General features: G+C 35.6%; 1 protein-coding gene across 4 annotated transcripts in view; it reads right to left on the minus strand.

Annotated features, from left to right (window-relative positions):
* The window catches only part of CACNA2D1 (calcium voltage-gated channel auxiliary subunit alpha2delta 1), a 359,815-nt gene that overhangs the window by 182,156 nt on the left and 151,867 nt on the right, over nt 1–25,792 (minus strand). For all 4 annotated transcript variants that reach the window (XM_079304608.1, XM_079304609.1, XM_079304607.1 and 1 more), the window contains exon 4: nt 8,803–8,862. In XM_079304608.1, the coding sequence (XP_079160734.1) occupies nt 8,803–8,862 (60 nt within the window). The remainder of the gene's footprint in view (nt 1–8,802; nt 8,863–25,792) is intronic.

Raw genomic sequence — 25,792 nt, forward strand, 5'->3', positions numbered from 1 at the left:
TTGTCATTCGAAAAAAGTAGAAGTAAATGGAGTTAAGAAATCCACAAATATCTCCTCCTCCAAAAATCCAACACATTCAGCTCACACTTTCAGAAAAGTTCTAATTTTAATATCAAATAACAAATGTAGCATTCCATATATCTATATTTACAGTATTTGTTCTCTCTGGCAGGAAATATTTTAAAAATATTTGGGTCCAATTTCCTTTAAAAAAAACCTCTAAGGTTTGCTCTTATGAATGGCATTCCTTCTCTGAAGTAAGAACCAAACCTTTGTAATATTTTCTTAATTTCTCAAACTTCGAAGTCTGCCTCCACTATGAAAATCCATATTTGAGTGTTATACCTTTGATTAATTTTCTGAGCATATTCAATCAGGTTCTTTTGGTTTTAATCAAAAAACAAAACAAAACATCTCTCTCTTCCAATTCATAAATATTGGCAGCAAAGTTAAGTTGGTTCATACTCTTTTTCCAAAACATGGGCACATTTTCTAAATTCAGTGTAAAAAGTGTCAGAATAATATCTGACTACAAACAGGAAAATGAGTTTTCCTAGGAAAGTGAGGAAACTAGTCAGATCCTAGTTATACTGGCACAGATAAATCACAGAAAAAAGATATTGTTAGTTTTGAAATGAAAATATTTGACAAAAAGCTTAGAGACAAACAGCACCCTTGAAGTCCATTTCTAATTGATTTTACTGATTCACCAAAGGTGAATTCATAGCAGTGCTATGAATTACTTATCCCAGACTGACATGAGAAATTGAATTTGAGGGTGAAAGGTAACATCAAAAAACCAGTGTGCTTCATCTGCACCACAAATTCAATGATCTCTTAGAAAATGTGCACAATAGCAGCCTGCAAAAGCTTTTCTTAGCGTATTGTACTTCTCAGTTTTAAACTGAAGAACCTACAGGGTGTTAATATATTGAGTACAATAGTATATCTTACTTTTAATAAGGTGTTTGTTCTGAAAGCACATTAAAGCCTCATTCAAAATGAAGGTGATAATGCATACGCATGGCAGCTTAATAATAGAAATCACACCTTTCTTTCTTTTCTTCTTACCTAGATCCTTCCCTCCACCTCTTTCAGAAGCTGCACTTTTTAAAATGAGTTGCCTGGTCAATAAATAAGTAGAGTGTATTAGATGTCTTTAACATATTTGATTTTTCAGATAAAATGGAACGCTTGAAAGCCCTCAACAATGAGAGAAGGTGCTTCTTTGCTTTACTCTAAAAGCCTTTTTGGCAAGTTTCCAACCAGTGAAGCACTTCACTGCACAGATGAGATCCTTGCAATGATTTATATTATAAAGTTACACTCCTTTAGCATATTGGGAGATGGTAAATAACCAGTATCTAAAGACCAAAAGCTATCTCCTCTAGAGCTACACATTTAAAATCTCTGCTTATATATAATCTTAATTCTGATTGTACTGCTACCACTGTCTTCTTCATCAGCTTTCTAATTGGTTTAAAAGTAAACCTAAAGTGTGAAAAAGAAAAATAAATCAAATCAATGACTACCAATATGATTAGTCGCACTAACACTCATTGGTGTAATTCTCCTACAGGATCATATCAGATATGTAATGGAACAGCATGGAAGAGCTGTCCTATTGCAGCCCATATTTTAGAGGAAAATCAATGATTTCTAGACTGAAAAACTCATCTAAGACTCTAGGAAGTTATAAAACTCCAGGCAAGGTAGCAAGCAATGGTACTCTTAAAAAGGTTTCTAATGACTTGGATTTGGGGTTTTTTTTAATTGCCTTAAGATGTTTTTCTTTTATCTAACTAGTGTCTGCTAGATATTTGTAAATCAGAGGGCACATTGAGACATTCAGAAAAAGGAGTCCAAGTATTAGGGGGCAGGATGTTGGGGACAGAGAGGTAAACAGAGGGATCTTATTCCCAGGAGGGAATACCAGACAAAATCTGCACTAATTTGGGGAGGCTTATGCCACATTTCCAAAGAGGCTTCAGCATGGACATGTTCACAGTGATTTAGTGAAACTCTCCTTACTAATGATGCAGATCCTGGGAAGCTGAAGTCAGTGTATTGCAAAGGCTGCAACTATTGTGTCTCCTGTCTCACTTTGACAAACATTATAGAGAATTGCAAAAATGCTGGTTCCTGCAACATTCACACAGTGAACTTGCATGACTCAAAATGTATAAGTGATTTGTAAACATCAAATGAACATCAGAACAACCCTTTAACCAAACCTTTTATTTCAGTAAAAACGATTTACCCTTATTTCCTCTTCACCTCACCTTCTTACTACTCCTAGTGCATATACACAGAACTTCATTCCCTGGGTAGAAACATTTCCAAGTGCAATTACTGGCAGAAAAATGGTATTTCATTCCTTTCAGTGAGATAGGGAACACTTAATTTAAATTATACACAAATGAAGGCTACAGGTCACAGAAGAGGTGGCACACAGCCCTTCAGAGAATAAAATATTATCCTGCCTAGAACCTTGACCGTCTGTCAATTTTAATCTGTCAATTTAAATTGATCATTTGGTTGTTGGTTTTTTTTTTTTTCTTTTTCAAGTCACACAGGCTTTAGAAATATGAGGCATTATCCAAAATGAATAAAAACTGATGGAAGATTTATTTCACTGAGCTTTGGATCAAAGCACTGTGTGAAGATACAGACAGCTTTGACACTTTGCCTGTGTTTAGTGTTATTAAAACTTTCACAAAATTAAAAAGTATACATGACTTACCAGGAAAGGATCCCACACCTACTTTGCACCTGTGAGGGCCAGTTCCCTGCTCTGCAGGTCTTGTGCCAAATCTCAGCTGTATCATTTCTCACAGATGCTCTTTGCACAAAAGAGAATTATCAGAGGTACAAGCCATGAGAGAACTGTATCATCTCTCTGAAGAGATGACAGAAAAAGGAATCTAGTTTGTTTTCTTCATAGATTTTTCCTTCTTTCAAGAGACAAAATATGTTTAGTAAACTGCTTCCTTATAATGAAACCATGCCAAAACTGAAAGTTTCATGGTTGGTTTGTTTTCCAGCTGAGGCTTTTAAGATACAGTGTTTTAGCACTGTTGTAACATCCACAATAAATTACAGACAGTCCTAAAAATCCTCAAACTGCAAGATACAGCAGAGACACCCACTACTGCTCTGCTCTTGCAGGTCACTGCTCGGATCAGCTCTGGTGATAGGAAACTGTTTTATCTTAGTTATCCTTTTCATCTTCTGTTCCTTTGCTGAGCAACTTCTCACTTCTCACTACAGTTTTATGCAGCCAGAATTTCTACTAGAAAAAGATAAACAAACAAACCATAATTGCAAAGTAATATTCCCATGACCTTTTGTCATTATTTTTAAGCCCAGTTGATACATGAACACCAGCCTACCTATCTTATCATTGGATAAAATGCTGTCTCAAAATTACCAAGATGTAGAAAAACATCATTTACACAGAAGAATATAAAAGAACACTACTGGTTTAAAAGATAAAGCATATTAAAATAATTTTTCATGTGACATTTTGATATGATAGTAATTCTTAAAGTCTAAGTTTCAGTATAAATAAGTGAATGCTAAAAGGCCATCCATACAGACTCCCCTTTTAAAATACCAGTGAGATATCCCTTATGTTTATACATGTGTAAGTACAATTAATGCATCAACCCAAGTGGAAACAAAATTGCTTTAGTTAACCAACCATTGCAAGGCAATCAAGTGTGGTATCAAATGTAATTGTAGAAGATTCATTTGGGGAATAACAGCAATTACTTCATACAGAATTCTCCCTTCCTTCTTTCTGTATGCATACATTTTTTTCATGAGTCTCTACGCCAGAAAAATAATTGGATGATCACAAGTGTCAAAACCATCCCCCTTTCAATCTGCAATGTACAAGAAATTTCAAACTGACAAGGCTATATCACTTAGATATATTGGTTTGTACCTCTGAGTTGTAACTGCTTTAATCTAAAATATTCAAGCAGCCTTAATTCCTCCAGCTGTAGAGGCAGCTGGGGAATTGGGCAGTATCAATGGAGAAGGAAACAGAGAATGGGATTTCTTTATTTGCCTGAGCTAAGCACTTTTGATTTGCCTTCATAAACTTCACAAATATTCTCTTAGGACCTAATAGTTTTCTAACAGGTAAGTAATGTTTTTGGGCCATACAAGTAAACTGTAGTTCAACAATTTTAACCAACTTTGTGCTTGTCGGGAAATAACACATCACAATGCAATATTTCTTTTTTCCCATTTTTACTTAGAAGATATTTGGTATTCCTAATCAACATTGCTTTGAATAACTTTGTACCTTTAGTAAATTAATTAGTCATTTCTAAAATTATTTTTATATTTAATTACCAGTGAAAAATGCCCATATCCATGACAACATTTTTTTCTGTCAGCTAAAAATAATGATCAATATGTGAGATACATGCTCTTAAGTAATTTTTGATTTTCAAAATGTCCAGCTCACATCTGGATAACTGAGTTTAACAGTGGATGAGAAACTGGCTCACAGATCAGGCACAAAAGTTACAGGGAATGGGGGGACATCAGGCTGGGCTCCTGTCACTGCTGGGGCTCCACTGGGCTCCAACCTCAGCCTGGCTCTCTTCAACACCTTCAGTAATGGCTTGGATGACGGACTCAAAGGAATACTAAGTTAGTTTGCTGAGGACACTAGACTGGGAAGGAACTGTCTACTCCCTCAAAGGCAGAGAGGTCCTGCAGAGACACCTGGACACACTGTAGGGATGGGCAATCACCAACCTCATCAATTTAACAAGGGAAAGTGCTGGATTCTGCACCTGGGATGGGGAACCCTGGTTCTGTGCACAGACTGGGGAATGAGAGACTGCAGAGCAGTGCTGGGGAAAGGGACCTGGGGGTCCTGGTCAGGGGAAGGCTGAACATGAGCCAGCAGTGCCCTGGCAGCTGGGAGGAGCAGCCCTGACCTGGGGGATTCAGGCACAGCATCACAGCCAGGCACTGGGGGCCATCCTCACCTCAAGTACTTGGGGCAGTTCTGGGCACCACAATATAAAAAAGACATTGAGATATTAGAGATTCCTTAGTGTTACCTTCAACAGCCTCATGAGGGGCAGCAGAGGGACAGGCACTATCTCTTCACTTTTGTGACCAGTGACAGGACCCAATGAAACAGCCTGAGGTTGGGGGAGGCTTAGGTTGGATAATAGGAACAGGTTTTTTTTCCCCAGAGAGTGGTTGGGCATTGGAACAGGCACCCCAGTGGTCAAGTGGGAACAGGTCAAGCACCAAGACTGAAAATGTTCAAGAAGTGTTTGGACAATGCTCTCAGCACAGGGTGTGATTTTAGGGTGACCTGTGCAGGGCCAGGAGTTGGACTTGATAATCCTAATGGGTCCCTTCAAACTCAGCACAGTCTGTGATTCTATGAAACTGAAAGAAGATGGGTTTTATTTAGGCATTAGGAAGAAATTCTTTCCTGTGAAGGTGTGAGGCACTGCCACAGGTTTCCCAGAGAAGCTCCCTGGAAGTGTTCAAGGCCAGGTTGGATGAGGCTCTGAGCAATCTGCTCTCATGGAAGGGGGTCAGAACAAGATGAGCTTTAAGGTCCCTTCCAATCCAAACCATGCTGTGATTCTTTGATTTATAAAAGACACTAAATTTAATTTTTTTGTTTTGTTTTTCATTGTTTGGTCTGCTCGAGGTAATTGGAATTTAATATACTATAGTACCTAAAATATTGGAAGAAACTGTAATCTCATTCAATTAGAAATAGTACAGAAAAGGGATTTTAGTAGATGGGGATCTGTATATCTGTAAATAGTTTGGTCTCCTAACTATTTTTCTAAAGGACAATCAAATTTCATTCTTTAGACAATTGGACAGCCTTTACACTAGATTATTACGTTAAAAAAACCTTTAAAATCTGTGTGAGTAAATTTGAGTTTTCTCCCTGTAGTAGTTTATTTCAAAAGACTATCTAAGGTGCTGAATTTTTATTATACTGTGACATTAACCTGAAAATCTTGAATACTTGCACTTTTCTTTTGCTGTGAACTGTGCAAAACCCACTCATATTTAGAATAAGGTGATAGAACAGGCACCCTGGGGGTCTTTTGATGGCACATCCCTTGCAGCTCTGTACACACCTTGGTCTCACAGTCAGCCTTCTTTGCCCTTTCTTTTTTGCATACTTTCCACTCAAGTCAGCCCAAACACACTTCCCCAGAAGGAATGCTTGTGATATTTGCTCCTTAAAATTCCTTAAAACATAGGCTATTACTCGGCTGCAATCCGACTGTCAAGGACATCACTGATCACAAGCTCATTAGAAGCAGAAATAGCTTGTCCCATGAGCTCCATTCTACAGTGACTCATGTGCAATGCTGCTGGAAGGGCTTTCATCACCCCAAACCAAATCCTGGATGAGAAATGAACCTCATGCAGCATGATACAGACCATTCATAATGCTATCAGAAGTACTTTAAGAACCTTTAACTGCAGAAAGTTTTACGGTCTATCTTCTATTTTCCATCACACACATTAGGAGAATGAGTTTTCCAGTGCAAATTAAGTTTATCAGAAAGATCTGTGTGCAAACTAATTTGAGCAGGCATTTTCTAAAAAGTAGGCCAGAAGAGAAGTAAGATTACTTCTGGCAAAAATGGAACAAATTAAATTATAAGAGGCTTAATACATTTATTTGAAATTTAATTGCATAACCTAATGTCAAGGTTATTATATGGTGCATACTGTTCTGATCCGAATTCAAAACAGTAAAGTACAATCTCAGTTTGCAGTTACTTTATTATAAATCCAATTGCATTTTTTTTTCAATACTGACCACAGTCTTTGCCTGAAGCACAACATGAATATAAAATCACACTTTCAAATCATTTTGAGAGGTCTCCTTGGCAATGAACTCAGATAAAACCTGAAGCCTCTTTGATATGACTGAATTCTACTGTGAAAAATAAAGGGTAAAAAGAAAAACAAAAGCTGAGGCGGTGTTGACATGATGCCAGAATATAGTGCAGAAGCAAAACTATTAGAATGAGATTCTGGCTGTATTCACACAGCTCTGCACTGAGTGCATCAAGCCTGCAGGTTTTGTTTTCTAGTCACAAGAGAGACAGATTAGCAGGAAAGGTCGCTGCAGCATTCTTGTTATAGCATCTCCACGGAATATGAACTCTGTGTTTCACCACGCACTGGAAGCTGTGCCTGGACAGAGAGCACACTTAAAAGCATTCAGGCTGTGTCCAGGCTCTCTGTACTCCTGAAGTCAGTCACTCCTATCTGAATTACACGACCTGACCTTAGGAGCTTTTTTGTCTGTTTTCAGATCTCCAAGTGCCTGAGTAAAACTGGATCAGAATGAACATTTCTGCTGTTTTTGACTGGGTTAGAACTAATTTTCTTCTTTGTAGCTATCATGGGATATATCTTGGATTTGTTCTTGGAGCAGTGTTGGTAATCCTGCTGTTGTCTTTCTATTGCTGAGCAGTGTTTTTGCACAGCTGAGGCCTTTTCTGCTTTTCACCCTCCCCCACCAGTGGGGAGGCTGGGGGTACACAGCTGACCCCAACTTACCCACAGGATATTCCATGCCAGACACACTGTGAACAGTGGATAACACAGGAGGAAGAGGAAGGAAAGGGGAGGAGTGATGGTGTTGGTCTTCACAAGTCATCATGAAAGGCAGAGGAGCCCCATTTCCCTGGGCACCCCATGGGAATCAGTGAAGGAATTCCTTGTTTTGCTTTGCTCCTACATGCAACTTTTGCTTTACTTATACAACTGTCTTTATATCACCCCATGAGTTTTCTCATTTTTACTCTTGCAATTGTCTCCCCCACCCTGATTTAGTGGGAGTGAGCAGGTGCCTGTGCTGTGCTTACTTGTCAGCTGGGTTAAACCACAACATTCTTGGAAAACCACTGTGCATTTAACTGTGTGCCACTGTGATCTTTGTGGGTGTGCAAACTTAGTCTAGAGGTTTGTAGCAGCATCATGTATGAAGTACCATCTGTTTTTATTTCTGAAGGAACATGGAATAAAGGCATAATAAATTACTTTGACACCCAGCTTGGAACTATAACCTAAAATTAAGAGGCTTATAATCATGTAGCACAGTATTAATTTGGCCAGGTTGGTAATAAAAAAATCAATATTGTACACTTTAAAATCATGTCACTTATTTTTCAGTAAAGCCTCAAATTACTAAAGGAGATAATTTAATGTGTGACCAGAATGGGGCCTCTTTCAGCAGTACTAGAATATTGAGTACAGAGATGCAGCTATTAAAATATGGAAAGGTATTCTAAAAATAATCTATGACTCCCAAGTCATGCATATAACCAAATGCTTGTGTATTAATTTTTCTTGTTTGCTTGGTTTTTGTTGTTGTTGTTGTTGTTTGTGGAGGTTTTTTTTTTCCCTTTACACAAGAAAAAGACAACTTGTAAAAATCTTTTCTATGATTCTATTCCAGTGTTTGGAATAACCACACTTTTAACTGACAGCAACCATCACTCAAATGTCTCCCCTGTAATCATTCCTTGTCTTTCAAAACAAGGAGCTACATCCCTGAGTCTGTGAAGCTCCCTATGAGCTTCTGAAGGGAAAAGTTCACTTTATTCTCTAGACACCCTGACTGAGACACTGTTTACTGAATTAAATAAAAGGTCTATTCATAGTCAGTAACCCTTTCTGTAGTAGATACATAAATCATATTTTTAAGACTACAGTTAACATTTCAAAGAGAAAAATCCCAAGATAGTTAAAAGGAGAAAAACTGAAGCTTACCCCAAACTCATCCCTCCACTGATGTGATGCTTGGTACTTCTCTGCTTCCTTAGCAAGGCGCTGAAGAACAAAGAAAGAGAGGATGCAAATTTTAGTCTTTACTGATTCTTCACACAGAAAAGCCTTTCTCTTTTACTTTTTTCATATACATATTTTCTCTTTATAAATGTTAGGTATCTATGATTTTTGGCATTTATTTGAAAATTATATATATTTGAGTAAAGGTGAACCATCTTATCTAAAAAATTCTATTTTCTGTATTTTTTTGTATTTAAGTACTGTATTGCATTAGGAAACTTAACCCTCACTCCAATATCATTTAAGTAGTTCTAGTTAAATTCAAAATCCATCAACATCCTTCTGAAAACACTTGCTCTTACACATACTACCTTGTCTTATGTGCATTAATTTGATCTACCAAGTACATTTTAAAATATTAAAACACCATGTTATGGACATTTATTTCTCTATGATATAATTTAGCTTCAATTATAGCAACTACTGACAGCCCTGTGATTATTAGGGACACATAAAGTCAGTAATTTGAGACTAGCGAGAGTCTGATCTCATGGATTGAGTTAGCAGCTGGAAAGGAACAGCCACATTCTTAGAGGGCATTTTCCTCATATTTAATACTTTGAATAAAATCCAATCTTTTCACTTAGCCCCACAGGAAGCAAAGCACAATGTATGGGAATTTGCTCTTTCAAACCCATCTCTTGTAGAGATATATCTATTAGATTGGATGAGGTGTTCCTCCTCAGACAAAATTTGAAGTCTTTGAAAAAAAGCTGTTTGGACACAGTTCCTAGAAGTTAACTACAATTTTGCATATGGAAGTTGCCAATGTATGTTCTCCAGCTAAGCTGCACATGGATCCACCCATCCCTAAAGCAAGCCAGCTCAGTCTGAAGGAGCAGCTACCTGATGTGAATGTAGCTCATGCAGACTCAGCCATGTCCTAATTGTTGAGTGACTTTTAGAACTCAGTTGTTTTACAGTCCAATAAAAATTTTGTCAAATGTTTTTAGGGAATCATGGTCCCTTTCCAGCAGACACAGCCTATGTCCACCAGATAAATAGGGATGGAAATGCTTACTGTGTAACACTAAGTCTGATGACCATTTTAATATTCAGACCAATGCCTACACAAAATGAACTGGTGTCCAAGTTACACTTTCAGCTGAGTCACCTTGTCAGTTATTGTTAACAGCAAAAGGAATATGACTAGAAAATTCATGAAAGCTGGAGCTCCAGACATGGTTCTGGCCTCAGACCTGTTCCAGATTGCAACTGCCTGTGCTACCTCATCCCCTGAGGGTGACTCCTCTCCCAGCTTTAATAGTTACCAGGATGATTGATACATTTCAAAAATCAGAACTTAGAATATTTATTTTTTTATATTTAGGTTTGAAATAATTATTTAAAACCAGAGAAAAGAAAACCTGTGTCCTGTACAGCCACAAAATGTGTCCCCACTCAATTGTTTAATTGTCAATTCAGATGGTTTTTGGCTAACCACTGCCCACTGGAGGTACATCCACAGTAACCAGCACACATTAACCACAGAAAAACTATTATATCCTTTCATACATTATATTGGAAAAAAATACAGTCCAACTCTCTTGACTACACTGGACAAACATCTACAGCATTTTCATTTTTTTGGTAATACACTATAGCAACTTTTTCCATCTAATTTATTCAATTAATCTAGCCCTTTCTGTACCTATATTTTTATATCCTCTGATAAATTCAAGATTATTAAATCGTATTTCACCAGGTGTAGCAAAGCAAGATATAACACTTAATACACGTATAAATAGCTGCAGTTAACACTGCCCTCAGATTTCCTTCACACTCTGCTCCATTGCCTTAAGGTACTCTGAGAACCACAAAAGACAGCAGAACCCAAATGCATAAAATGATAGATGGATTATATGGAGAGAAATATATGATCATCATTAACACCACTAAGATTTTTCAATGGAAAGAACTGAAGCCATGCTTGAAGTTTCTCAGTTCAAACTATAGATTTCTTAGCTAATCTGAACTATAAAGTGAAAATGCTTAAAGCAAATATTAAAAAAAAATGTTTTGGTTGCTTTCTCTTGTCTCAAATGAAGGGGAAAAAAAGAATATCCTTCAAAAAATTATTAGAATTTTTCAGTCAAGTTTCAGTAGAACTCATCCTAACTGCCCAAGCAATGTTCTAAATAACCCTACATGCAATATCTACAATGCTTTACACTTTAAAATAGCCTTTAAAATGAGAGGCTGGCATTCAGGGCGTGTGTACAGAGCTCTGTTAATCAAGCTCACACAAAAGTCCAAGAAAACTGTTTAAGAGTAATAACCAATGAGAAACAGTTGTTCCTAGAACTCCAAACCCAACCATAATGGAAATACATGACAAGAAGACAGGACCATGCATACAGGCTCGAGCAACTGGCTGAGACACCTTTTGGATTTCTTCATCACTGCTTACCTGAAGAATCTCTGCATTTTGCTCTACTGTCCAAAAATCAATTTTTTTTTTTTTTTTTTTTTTTTGTTGCTGTTCCAGTTACTTGATCCATTAAAAAAAAAAAAAAAAAAACACCACCTGATCAGTAATGTATCCAATATTTTAGCTGGAATGTATATTTAGAATGTGCTTTATGTTACTCTATGTTAACACTCCTCAGCCAAAAATAGCCAGGCAGTTAAGTAAACTCAAGTTACCTGTGCCTTTTATTGTGACACAAGGAGAGAGTAATTTTTCATCTCTCAAAGAAATCAAGCCTGTTTCCTTTTGAGGTATGCAAATGTCAGATCTGGCCTTCCCTGTTTTGATGGAAGAGTCTCTGGAGAATGCTGACAGAGAAGCTGCCCAAGAGCCAGCTGACACCTGGTGCTTTCCATTTTCCCTCATTACAATGAAGGTTTAATAAGGCAACACCTTCTTTAACACCATGACCCACTGCAGCTCCCTACAGGTTTCTCCAGCAAATACTAAAATCCTGACATGTAATTTTTTACATGTAAGAAAATAAGAAAAAATGTTTTATAACAATATTCTTCTATATTAACTTTTAATAACTTCTTCCTCAAAGCCCTCTGTATTGTTTGCTGTGTAGATGAAAGCAGTGAGATGTTTTCAAGCCTTGAACAAAGCTCTATGTAACAGCATCTTTTTGGATACAGAGTAGAAAAAGCAGAACAACACTAAAATGGAAAAAGGAACAAAACTAACATGTAACAGAAGTGTTCTGGCTTACTTCAATATATTTAAAGAGTCCAACTTCGTGCAGCCCGCTGGAGGGCACAGATTTTCTCTGAAGTAGTAAATGAATTGAGAAACCACGACCAGGGAGAGAGGCTGCAAAGGCTAACAGAATGCTGTAGCATCTATTCATGTGCTTTTGGAGGATGCATGACAGCTGTGTGATGGTGCTTTTTAAGTAAGGGATCAGGGAAGCTGATGCCAGATTTAGCCAGTGTGATTGACACTGTAGCTGATGTCAAATTTAAGGTGCTTGGAAACACTCTGATTAAACATGCGATTTGTTTAATAAATTTTCCTAGATTAGAAAACTACTTCTATGTCTTTTTTTAAAAGTTTTTATTATTATTATTAATGAGAACTGCTTTTTTTTTTTTTTTTTTTTTTTTTTTTTTTTTCTTAGTAGGGTGCATTGTGCATTATTTTAAGGAATTTCCAGAATACTTAGCTCATCAATAAAAAAAAATAGTTTGAAAATCAGTCACTGCTCACAATAAGTATTTTAATCAAACTTTAAAAGGAGTCAAGAGGTGCCTTCCACTAGATTTCCTTACATCTTTCAAAGAGAAAGGTTACCTTTAAAGGAAAACAGCTGTTGAAAAGCTAGATAAAGTGCAAGTGTTAATTCACTCCACCGGCCTATGAATCTTTTGTTATCTTTTAAAGGGATTATAAAAGATTATACACACACAAACACACAGACAATAGAAAAACAAAACAACTAAAAAAGATCCAAAGCCCAGCTGCTTGTCAATCTCAAAACCCTCTATTTTCAAAGGTCTTGTCCCCAGTTTCCAAGTTCATGTTACTGTCGCTGAAAGGCAGCCTTTGATGCAGCACAGACTGCAACAATCTTTATCTGATCTACAAAGATCAACTCCCTAGAAGAACCTATTCATCTTCCAGCCTTTATTTTTTTAACATATATGTCACATTTTTATCTCTTTCTTTCCAGCACAGAATTCTGTCAGCAAATGGCCCAATTAAATTTATAGTCAGTACAATGATTTTTTTTCTGCTTCCCACTCCCCTTTAAGTGCTTTATTTGAAAATAATGTTCAACTACTTCTTGATATATTAATCTATTTTAAAATGTGTAATCTTAAGAGTTAATAGGTATCAGTACCCTCACAAACTTTCTAAAATGCAAAATTCAAGGATTTTTAGGTTATTTTAAGAAAATAAGTACCATGGGAAAATACATCAATATCAAACTTACAAAGATCAACATAGAATACCCAATGACCTTGAAGTCCTGATTATAAAATATTATCCAAATATTCAACCTTTTATGCTCTTGTATGAACAACATAAAAGCCACAAGTATGTGTAAAAGTGGTTTAATACATAGTTTTCACATATGTGTCTGAAATACAAATAGTTTTCTTCACCCGTAGTTGATCATGAATTGGATATGAATTACAAGATGAGGAAGAGATTTTGTAAGACTCTTATGTTGGTGTCTGAAGTGTCAATGCAAGACTGATACTGTTACTTCAGGTTTAATACAGACTAACAGTCTAAAGGATTATGTTGTCATCTCAGTAAAATGTTACATTCTATATTTAACCAAATTAGAACTGTTCTCTTCTACCTTGATTCCATGTCTTTACATGCATATCGTATGTTATATTTTCACAGGAATTCTTGGTAATGAATTATCCAAATACCCATGAATTGCCCTATTCAATAATTGTACCCAGTTGTATAAAAAGACTACCCAGTGTGCCAGAGGGTGAGTACAACAAACAACTGTAAACTGGGAGGTCAATAACCCAAAAGTGACCACAGATGTGCTAAAGAGAGCAAGACCATAACCCTCATATAAACACATCTGGATTTATTTTCTTTATCTTATTTCCATAATTCCAGTGGGGCACAGGAGGAGTTAATGGGGGCTGACTGCCCTTTTACATGTTATTTATAAAGATATTTCCTATATGATCTTTCTAACAAGGTGGCACTTGGCAATAATTATCACCAGAAAAGCTGATCTAGATTTGATGAAGCTGAGGCATGTCAGTTTGGATAAGGCAGTCCCAACCATAAAACAATGTCTTAGACTAAATCAAAGACAAGCCTAATTTTGCTGATTTAAATTGCAACCACAAGTTTTAATGTTTCTTTCTTCAAGTAAATTTCTTTGCTTTTAAAAGTATTGTGATTGCCAACAGTAAAGCACAAAAATTTCCCTGATAATTCATATTTCCCTATGTCAAATAAGGACTTTTTTTCCTAAGCTTTACTGTATTGCATTATTTTAAACGTTTTGGTTTTTGGTGGGTTTTTTGGGGTTTTTTTTGTTGTTTTTTGTTTTTTTTTAATATAGTGATCAAATATAGTTTTTTGGGTTTTTTTGCTGCTCTGCAGTTTGGTTATATTATAGGTATTTACACTACAGAGTCACAGATTTTCTTTACTCTGACATCTGCTGTGCCACAGGACGGTAATGTGATCTGTGCTCTGTTAATGAGAATATCTGAAGCATATAAGGTCACAGAAAGACTATTTTTAATTGGTCTCCTATATTCTAGATGGAATTTGTATATTGTACTCCTCAGTTACTCTCTGGGGACAGTTCCACTTTTGTCATCTAAGGCAGCAGATGAGTCATATTCATATGGAAAAAGGGTATACCAGAGGTCTGCTGACATTGTAATACTTGCAAAAAGCAATCTTCATTTAAAATTACTTCCCTATAATTTAAGACAATTGGGAATTAGCACGATTTTTCAAAAAGCTAATGTTGTTCCACTCTGGACAACAGTTCAAAGTAACACATCTATTCTTGTCTTCCACTTTATAAACAATTAACAGCAACCTAAAATACTACCTTTTTTTTTTTTTTTTCCTAATTCAGCTGTGGATTAGAAAACTCAACTTTCATTAAACAGTAAGCAAAATTTACTTTCCACAGTTTGTCTGTTTTTCTAATGAATTTCAAGATTGGTTTACTCATATGAAAATTAAATCTATTTCAGACCTTCCTAATCACTTTTTCTAACAGGATGACTTCATATCCAAAAGCTGTCATGTTGGCTACAAAGCAACCTAACAGAAAAAATTATCACCTTCCACATATTTAGAAGACAGAGCTTTAAAGGTTTTCAGTATCTGCTAATAACTATAATGAAAATCATTCTTTGTCATTCAAACAACCTTTATTCCTGCTGTTTACTTCAATGGAAAAAGGAAAAATAAGGCTAATTCTCTACAGAGAACTTTTACTCATCTCATGGTCTTCTAGTTCCAAAGCAAATTAAGCCACTGGTCTTAATAAGATCAGAAATCAATTGCAAATAAAATGTGAACTAGAGTACTTGGGATTAGAATATTGTAGGTAAATCTGTCAAAATTAATCAAATTCATTTTAACAGGAAAAACTGAAATTGGGATGCCCTAAATAAATGCATCCCACATGTGCTTTTGACGTATAAAGTGTCACGTGCAATCACTTGTCACTGACAAAAGTGTCATATAAGAAGAGTAACAAAGGATAAAACCCAAAGAACATTTGTCACAGTAACACTTCTCCATTACATAAAAGCATCCCTTTTCTAAAACATGAACTAGAAATAACTCTTCTGTGTTCCTAACAAATTAACAAAAAGAGAATAAAAAAGTGGCATGGTGGCACTACTTCAAGGCCTAAAAGAGAGCTGAAAGAGTCATTCAAATACACCATATTGGGATCCTCTGTTAAGTTTTAGAAAGAATCTAAAATACTTCAGAAGTAGTCAAACATACAGCTATTGTCACTTTTTGCTTCCATCCTGGAAGCAAACAGACGAAGAAGAGATGGAGCTATATACTCTACTGAAAGTCATCACTGAAGAATAAATAGCTAAATAAGAAAATAAATAAATAAGCTAAACCCCATACATTTAAACTTCTGGGAAAATGGTACAGCTTTATATGCACTTGATATGCACAGCCTGAAGTTGCAGGGGGATGATATCATGTACTAGTTTGTAGCTGTCTGAAAATTTACTGGTGTCACCTCAGCTTTGTATCGAATGTCCATAATCCTAATTAGAACTAGCAAGACCATTGGTACCTGATGAAAAGAAACCTTACATGTGCAGTCAAAGTGAAAAATGAACCACAGGTCGAAAGGCATTGCTGGAGGAGTACCTGAGTTCCAGAGAACACATCAAATGCAGCCACAATGAAGAATGTAGGGAGCATAAAATTGTCTTCTCTGGCTAGAGCACTGAGTCCCATCTATGAGGCATGAAATATTATCTGTGTGAAATACTTTACACACTTCATATGGTGCAGTAGGGCTGTACAAATTAATTGGCAGCAAGTTGTCAGGTCCCTATACACTGCAAAAAGGAGTGCAGCAGATTCACATCAGAAGGTAGAGAAGCAGAATTTCCACATTTATGGGGAGAGGGAGGGAGGAAGGAAGTTCAGTTGCCAAGCCAGAGTATATTTCTAGGATGTGTGCAATCAGGAGATTTGAGAAGCTGGGCAATATTATGACAGCTTGATACTGCCAAAAATGTTTCAGTATACAAGGGAGTATAACAGAGACAACTGCAGATAAAGGCATGAAGAAAAACCATTAGAAGAGTAAGATAGTCTGTCAAAAGCATCTTGACATCAAGCAGTGAAATTTCACTAGAGGGGTGTATAAAAATAGCAGAAGACCACTTCTTTAAGACATCATTCATCCTTCTCATTTGCAGAGGTTTAAACTCCTTAGAGCTTATTACATTTTCATTCTAATAATTCATATGCCTTAAATTTAAGTCACATTACTGCTATATTTTTAAACAGGCTCAAAGTGAAGGACACATGCTGAAACCATTAGGCTGAAATTGCCAACTGCTCCAACAAATCTCAGATTGCATAACACTAGCAGCTCCAACTCACTGCCTGCCTTAGGAAACTCTTTTAACCTTCACAGCTGAGCTAGTAACTTCGTAGGCATGATTAGAAAATGACATGTATATTGAGTAGGAGTGCCTTGTTACCCTGTTTTTTTCACATGCTTTCTATCAACTCAAGGAGAAATCAGAACTACATTAATTATTTTAGAAATATCAAAATTAACTCACTTCAAAAATAGTGTTCTAAAATGTCAAAAGGTAATTTTCCTCTGACTTAAAAAAATTAACTTGCTTTACAAAAATTAAATTGCTTTACAACTCCTTCAATACCTCCTCAGTTAAGTATCCACTTAAAACAAGCAATCTAAAACAAAAAAAAAAAAAAGAAAAAAACACAAAATAAACCTACCAATTTATACATGTTAGCAGATTCACTGAAATGTGACTAATATCTGAATAGGAACAGACTTAACTGAAATATGTAGATGCAATGGCATTATTTAAAAGGGAAAAGTAGAAAAAAAAAAAAAAAACAAATCAAGTAAATACCTCCCTGCAAAGTACAAGTAAAAGAAAACATTGATACAGACTGGCATCAGTTATGCAGGAAAAACACTAAAGAAGTCAGCTATCTTTAATCAAATAGGGGATGAAAGAGCAGTTGCATCTTGTCTCATCATATAATCTAACAAAATAACAAATTTCACAGAATACTAAAGTTTCATATGAGTTTAGGAACAATAAATCAAATAATATCATTTTACTGTCAATATAACTCAATAACAATATTAAATAAATACTGAATATTCAAAAATATTGTAGTATTTTGGTTTAAATGTATAGCTTCTGTAGAATCACAAAAGTGGGTTCAGGTAGGTAGAACACACTAAATACAGAGAAGTGTAATGAATTCTACATTTGCTCACACTTTGTGTGCTACAAAAGATGTTTAGATGTAATGCTGTTGTAATCCCAAAAGAAGATCATAAAGCTAGAGATTTAAAATCTCTGCTGAACTGATAAGCAAATATCTCTTTTGGCCATGTCACCAGAAACAGCATTAGGTTCTCTCAGAGCTGGATGTGTATTTATAGAAAGAAGAAAAAAATCCAGAATTTCCAAAAGTAACAGTACTAAACAGAGCTAATTTATCATTTCTTCCTCTGTAGAATAGGACACAAAAGTTTTATTTCATTAAGACACATTCATAACCTAAACTATAATGATAAATTCCCAAGTTAATGATTCATAATAAAATCAAGACAGCACTGAAGTCTGCAGTAGCATTTCCAGAAATGGGCCTATGAACAATGCAACTGTATAAATAACAAAATTTAGAGCTTAAATAGTAGAACCAAATTGTGAATTTTAGAGAAAAATCATCATGTTCACCTCAGCTCTCCAATATATAAAACAGAATAGTGACTTTGACTTATTACAAGTCTATTCAAAAATGAATCTGCTTAAATATACACAGATATTTGCTTAATACTACAGCTGAATACCAAATGTAGCTTTAACAAGGCAAGATAGTGTCTCAACAGCTTTGCATGTCAGGGAGAAAAAACAGAGCAGGTGGTGGGCTATAGCTGCTGAATAATCAACTGGATCTCATCAGCAGTCAGGGGTGAGAGCCAAGGAAACGTGTTACTGTTGGCAACAGCAGAAACAAATGATACATTAATTCTGCATCCTATTTTCAGGCAACACTTCCCTAATGGAAGAAATTCTAGTCAAAAGAAACAGGAAGTGTTTAACTGTGAGTCCTGGAGAAAACTGAGTACAAAGGAAAATGGCTTTCCTCTGGTGAAGTGTAAGAGTGGTTTTTATTTTCCTTGTGGCAGCCAGGACAGCAGGGCTGGGAACAAACCCTGCTGCCACACCTTTGACCCGGGGTAACAGGGCACCCAAACCCCTGCATTTCCTTCTCATCCCATGGAGATGCTGTCTCTAAACTTTCCCAAACATATTTTAAAGGTACTGTTGCACTCCCAACATTCCCTCTCTACTGGACTAGCTCCAGTTTTAATGTTCAGGTGTAGACACGTCAAGTTTTTAAAAGCAATTCAGGTCCTTTCTTAGTCACACATTTCCTATAAAGAACTAAATGGGATTTACAGGTTCTTACCTTCCAACAGAACATTCCTTCAGACAGTAATGTAAAAACTAAAAATTAAAAGTAGACAAAAATGTAAGGTGAGAATGCTGAAACTGGCATATTCTACATTTCCATATATTGTGTTGGTTGTGATTTCTCTTCAGCATATTTTGTCATGTACATGTCATATACTGGACAATTTATGACCTCTTTGTTCCAGGCAGAACAGTCTCTTTCAAGGCATTCTTGATTTTACAGAAAATACAACCTGTTTAAGGTATACCATTAATCATTAATCATATTTCTGCACTGTAAGACTTTTAAAATGGAATTACATGTGAAAAAATAATATTATTCATTGAAAAATCTTCAGCTGTAAAACTAATGCATATTGTCTGGATACAAAAGTATTTAGTAACTTTTCCCCTCCATTGTGAAGTAAATTATGCTAATTGTATTTAACACATAAAGGAAAGTAAAGCAGAAGGGTGACATAATGTGACCAAAGTCACACAAAACATTAGTGTTACGTGCCAGTAACACCAAAGTCCATAAGATTTATCTTCTGGGTGAATCCACTTTCAGTTATTTTCCTTCTTTTTCTATGATTATGTACATGACCTATAGCTATACTTAAGAAATGTATTTCATTGCCTGTCTTAATGACTAATGTAAAGATCTCAATCAACATTCAAACTATAATTTCCTTTCCAAATTTTACAAAAAGAAAAAACCAAATAATTAAGATTGTTTTTAGTGTTACCCTCACAGGTGACACATTTGAGATCTACTACAAGAGGTTTGGGTTTATGTATGATGACTTCCATCAAAAGGTGTTTAATTAGGATGTCTCACACTTTTCTCTGTATGAAAATCTAATTGCCACTTTCTAGTTCAAAGAACATTATGAAGAAGCATTATCCCATCTCAAAACTGTCTAAGCATCTTCCTCATGTCACTTTCACATCTGGTGTTATCTTATTTTTCAGTCTTGCATGCCTCTTTTCTACATAGGTAATATACTGAACCATGCTAACAAACTTAGCACTTTCCAAAAAGTGTATTTTCTTTTATTCCAATTACAGATACTTGCTGAAAATCATCATCGGAATCAAACTGTGAATGGTAGCAAGAAATAAGAAGCAGATAACCAAGAAAAGGAAAATCTGGCAGTACTTTGCCAGACTGGATGTTTGATGCACCTAACTCAGTATGATGCAGTTAACTGCAGTTGCACTTAAAAACTCTGCCCAAGAATAACTTCTACATTCCAGTAAATGTGGCCCATTAGATAACAGAAATTATTTTCAGAAATCAGTCTGAATCTGGAAGACACCTGAGCTAATTCTTAAGGGACTGGCAGACAGCCAAAGGTTTAGATCTTTTTTAAGCACTGCAGGATGTGCTTGTGGGATTTAATTGAATTGCTTTTGGGCTATATTCTCAAGGAATACTGGAAAAGAGGTAAGTTTTATAAGTGGAAAGGCTGATTCTTCTGGGCACTTCCCTGTCACATGAAACATTAAGATTTGAGAAGTCAGACACTTTGTGCCCTCATTCACTGGCAGCATTGAAATGCTGACTCTCTACTATGTGACTGAAAAGTGACTCAATGCCAAGGGAAAAAAAGCATCTTGCACTTTTATATGAAACCAAATAAAGATTTCAATACATCTTTCACATCTATAGATTTTGATGGGTACACTGCAGTACTAAAGACTAAAAGTACAGCTTTGTGTTGCATCAATGACTCTTGGCTCACCATCAATCAGTATGGTAAATGACATAAATTACAGTAAAATACATTCACTTGTGTGTGCAACAGAAGTTTCAAACATATAAACCCCAAACTTAAAGCCTTATTAAATTAAATTACACCTAAATTCAACTATAGAGTAACTCTTTACTTGTATCCTGTGGTTAGGTGGTTTTAGCAATGTTGAACAAAGGGTGTAAGGAACAGTTACAAGGCAGAAACTTGGACACCCAGGTGAGAAGTGACAACAGGAATTCCTTCCACCATGCTGCCCCACAGTAATATCACTACTCAGAGCTCTGGTTTATAAAACCAGACAGCTGGACACTCCTTGTCAACTGAACAGTTACATGGCTGAGTTGTGTTAGATTAAAGAGAAAATGAAAAATTAAAAAAAAATTTAAAAAAACCCAAAAAATCCAAAACAAAATAAAACAAAAAACCAAACAACTTTGTTTAGTAAATTAAAACTGTAAATGGCATTTCCAAGATTTTTTGTGTTTCTGCCATTAGTCACTTGGCAAGTAATACCTTTACCAATACCTTTCTCCAAACCTTAGAACTTGGATTTATTTTTATTTGTGTTACCCACCTTCTTACTCCACAGGAAACCAACAAACAAACAAACAAAACAGCACCAAAAATATCAGAAAAAACCCCTCAGATATATATCCCAGCTAATTCTGTGTGGGGCATATAAAGCCAATCCAGAACCAACACCAAGGCTCCAAAAAAGCCCCACAACCCAAAATCAACATCACAAAGAAAAAATCCAACAAAACAGATTTTTAAAATCACAAGTTTACCAAGACTGTAAGTTTTACAGCATATGGCTTTTTATTTAAAAAAAGAAAACAAAAAAAAATTAAAAATAAAAAATCTCTTTGGAACTGGAAATACTAGCAGGCACAGGTAAATGTGTGCTGATGGCATATAAGAAAGCATGGGACATACAGCAAAGGCTCTGCCTGGCCTCTGGACTCCCATCCATCCCATTTTGTTAACTCAGAGAGGGGGCAGCAGCAAAGCCACTGCTGCTCTGACACAAACTCTCCATGGCAAAGCTGGCAGCCAAACACAGAAGTGCCCAGAATGGCAAAAAGAAGAAAGTGGCAACTTCTGTCAGCTCATGGGTTGTTTTGTTTTGTTTTTTTTTTTTTTTTTTTTTTTTTTTCTTTTGGTCTTTTTGTTGTTGTTGTTGTTTTTTTGGGGTTTTTTTTCGGTAACTACAATTAACGAGAAGTTACTTAAATGGAAAGCTGCTGTGGAACTCAATCCATCGAGTAAATTGTTATCCAACCTGAGGAGGTTGCTCTCATAAGTACTCAGCTGCTTGGAAGATCACAGCTTTGACTGGCTTTAACTAGAAACAAAGTCACTGATGATCTGCGCAGTGTAAAAGTATGAAAGAGAGATTTACTTGCACACTCTGTGCTGGAGTTTTACAGGTACTGTATGCTCAATAAACCACAGAATGGGGCACTGAATTATACTATGTACGTTCCACTGAGTTTGTAGAAAATGTTCTTATATTGTATTTACATAATAAAGTAAGAAATGCATCATAAAACATATGCTCATTTTCTGAAATGTATATTCAAATTACAAATATTTGCTCCAAGTGATTCTTCATATAAAAATATATATACTAAGTAATGGGGGTGGGGGAAAAAAGAAAACATTTACAACAGAAATAATTTGATGTATCATTTTGAGACAGAATGTATAATCCAGACAGATTATGCTTTTTTTACAGTATCATAAAGGGGGTATGGTGTTTAGAGGTTTTTTAGCTGTTAAACTGTTACACTGAATGAATAGTTTATTTGCTTGCACTATTTTTAATTCTTATGCTTTTAGCCTCAGCAAAACAAAAAGGAAAGAGAGAAAAAAGGTCAATACAAATTTCAGGAGTAAAACGGACAAATTTTAAAAAAAGCCTTAAAAAACCCAACCCAACCAAACCAAACCAAACATGCCTTTTCTAAAGTAAAGAAATTTCAAGACTGCTTAAATTGATACTAGTGAATCCCTACCTCCAAAAGATCATGATATTCTAAGAGTAATATCTCTTTACACCCCAATTCATTAGTCATTGTGTTTTGTTATGTTCTTGCATAGGTAATTTTGTGCATAGCTTTCAGCCTACTATTACCAGATAGGTTTGTTTATTTGTTTATATAAATTTGTGTATAGGGTGATGGAAATATTCCAAGGTCAGTTGACTGCAGTTATTATAGCCATGGTTGTTAAAATGGTAAAACAGCTCAATGTATTTATAGCAAACTTTTTGATCCTTTAATTACAGAGGAAAAAAAACCTCAAAACACACAGCGTAAAAGAAAAAAAAACCAAAACCATTAACCTTCACCTGGATTTAAAATTCCTTTACACTTTGAACAATAAAAAGGATGAAATGTTTTATGAGAAAGTTGACTTTGGGGTTTAATGTTGAATAAAAATCTCTTTTTAAGGCCCTCCTTGCCTCTTCTAGGATTTATAGCAGTGATTCCTAGACACAGTTGAGCTTTTTTTTTTTTTTTCAAATATAAGCAAAGCTAATTCAGTAGATTTGTTTTAAGCAGAAGTTAAAGAGACTTTCCTCTCATTTTGCAATATATTGCAATGTTTGCAGGCTTCCTAACAGTTCCAGTCAATCCAGAGTAGTGAATATAGCAAACAAGGATTTTACTTCACAGCACATAAATAAAAGAAAAACCTTGTTAAATTGAATGTTTTCCAAGGCTGATATAAAGTTTCACATTAATCAAGCTTAGTTCAGTGGAAGGACTTCTGGCTAATCACCTCATGTGCAACCAGAAAGCAATTTGTATTGGATTGGTATTTGTGCACTTGGTTTTGCATACAAAGAACTATTTATACTTTCTTTGAGCAGTAACATTTGCAGTGGGTTAAGAGTTGAATCTTCAATATACACTTGAATTGTCAATACATGCTTTAGTATCATCCACCCTCTCTTACTACAAACCTAGTTCAAAAGTCTCAGAAAGAAAAAATGTTCCTGTTTGGAAAAGGAGGTTACATTTCCTAAAACTATTTGAAATGTTTATTTTTCAAAATGCAGTTTCTATGTATAGCACATTTGACAATGTTATAAAAATACTGTTCCTTATTTTTGAACAATCAAGTTGTCAGATTTGTTTTAAGTGGAATCCACAGCATTGTACCAAAATCTTCTCAGTCAGCAGCAGCTTATTAAACAGATCTAGGTTTGTTTGGGTTTTGCTGTTGTCAGTTGTATGTCAGTTGTTTTCCTTGCTTGGGTGTTTAAGTTATGGAAATAGCACTGCTCAGATGACACCTTGAATCCTAAGCAAAGTGTGTTACTGGTGCAAATCCTGGGTTATCTGTGAGGGGGTGAAAGGATAATCTGAGAAGTTGCAGTAAAAGACAGTCATGACCTTGCCCTAGAGATTCAGGCAGCTTTCAAAAATAAGTGGGATTTATTAGAATGATGTGGCATCTACAGAGAGCTTAATTCTGGTCCAAACATCCTCCTTCCCAAAAATCTGGCCTAAGCAGATTCTCCATGGTTTTAATTAGGGATGTAAAGATTTCTTACTACCTTAAAATAGGTGAGCCCAGATCCAACATTCACTGAAACAACATTTAAAAGCCTGACTTAAGGAGGTCCGTGGCAAAAGAAACCCCAGAAATTTATCCACTACAGAACTATTCCTCTATATCATTATGATCAAAATTAATTGTTCTGCATTTTCCCCTTGCAACACTGTCTTCTCTCTTGCCTGAGACAAAGCAGCCCAATTTACATCTAGGAAAAAAAGTATCAAATTTTTAAATAGAATAATTCTACTGATGTTCTATGCAAAATACCAAATTAGTCTTTTATGGGTAAATCCACAGCATCTAGCAACTGACAGTGAAAGATGAGGTACATGGAGGTCTCAGTGCCATCTCATTTACACTGTTATTATTCAGTTTTGCTCCCTCGTCAACTGTAATTTCATATTCTGCATTTAGAACTCTATCATCCCTCAACATACAAGGATTTAATGAATGTCACAAAGACTCAATAAACCATATGTGTTCATGTGTATACAATGCCATTTCTATCTCAGGCAATATATGTATGCTAATATATCTGGATTTGAGAGCTCAACAGCTCTCCAAAGTACCCAGATTTGGTCCTTAAAGAGCTTTATGAAATCCAGTATTGCCTCACAAACAAGTAAGTACTTTTATGCAGATTAGAAACACTCCTTATTAGTGTATGTTAACAAAACCATTCTGAGCTATAAAGAAAGCTATCATTTGTTCCTACAGCATGTGTGCTCAGCCTCATTTCCAGCCAGGGGACCCATTTCTGTGCAGGCACCACAGCAATCACTGCAGAATTGCCATGTAACAACACAAAGCAAACTTTTTATGCAACCAAAGCCTTTGGATAGCAGAAAAGAATAGGAATCCCTAAAGAACAAGTGTTCAAACACAATATTAGAGCCCATCTTGAAGTGTAGCTTAGCTAATAGCACCGACTGAGCTGAATTGATTTTCTTCAGTTATTTAAATCTCATTATATATGCTCTATTTAATTCCTTCTCCACCTAAATTGATATGAAATATAAAACAACCTCTAAATAATTTAGTGTGAAAAAATCATACAAGCTAATTAAAAGATAAAACTTGAAACCCAAACACATTCTAAACTTCTGGGTTTTTTTAAGACATCTTTTTTTGTCTTGTAGCTACCTTTTTTGTTTCTTTATTTTAGAGACAATTAGTTTTTGTAAGGCTTTTTTTTTCCCTACAGTGAAAACTGCTTACAAAGAGGCCCCTAGGCTTCTGTTGCTTTGATTTTATGCCACAAATAAAACTTTGTGATTTTTGCATTTCTGCTGAAATTGCAATTAAATTAATAAAACCTAAATTATGTATTATTTAACTATTTAATGTGACTTTCCAGAACTGCAAATTGTTATAAATCTCATTACGATTATTAATCACTCTCTTTTAATTATGGAGTGAAGACTTTAATGCCACATTACAATACA

This window comes from Erithacus rubecula (genome assembly GCF_903797595.1).
Source record: "Erithacus rubecula genome assembly, chromosome: 4".
NCBI classification, from domain to species: Eukaryota; Metazoa; Chordata; class Aves; order Passeriformes; family Muscicapidae; genus Erithacus; species Erithacus rubecula.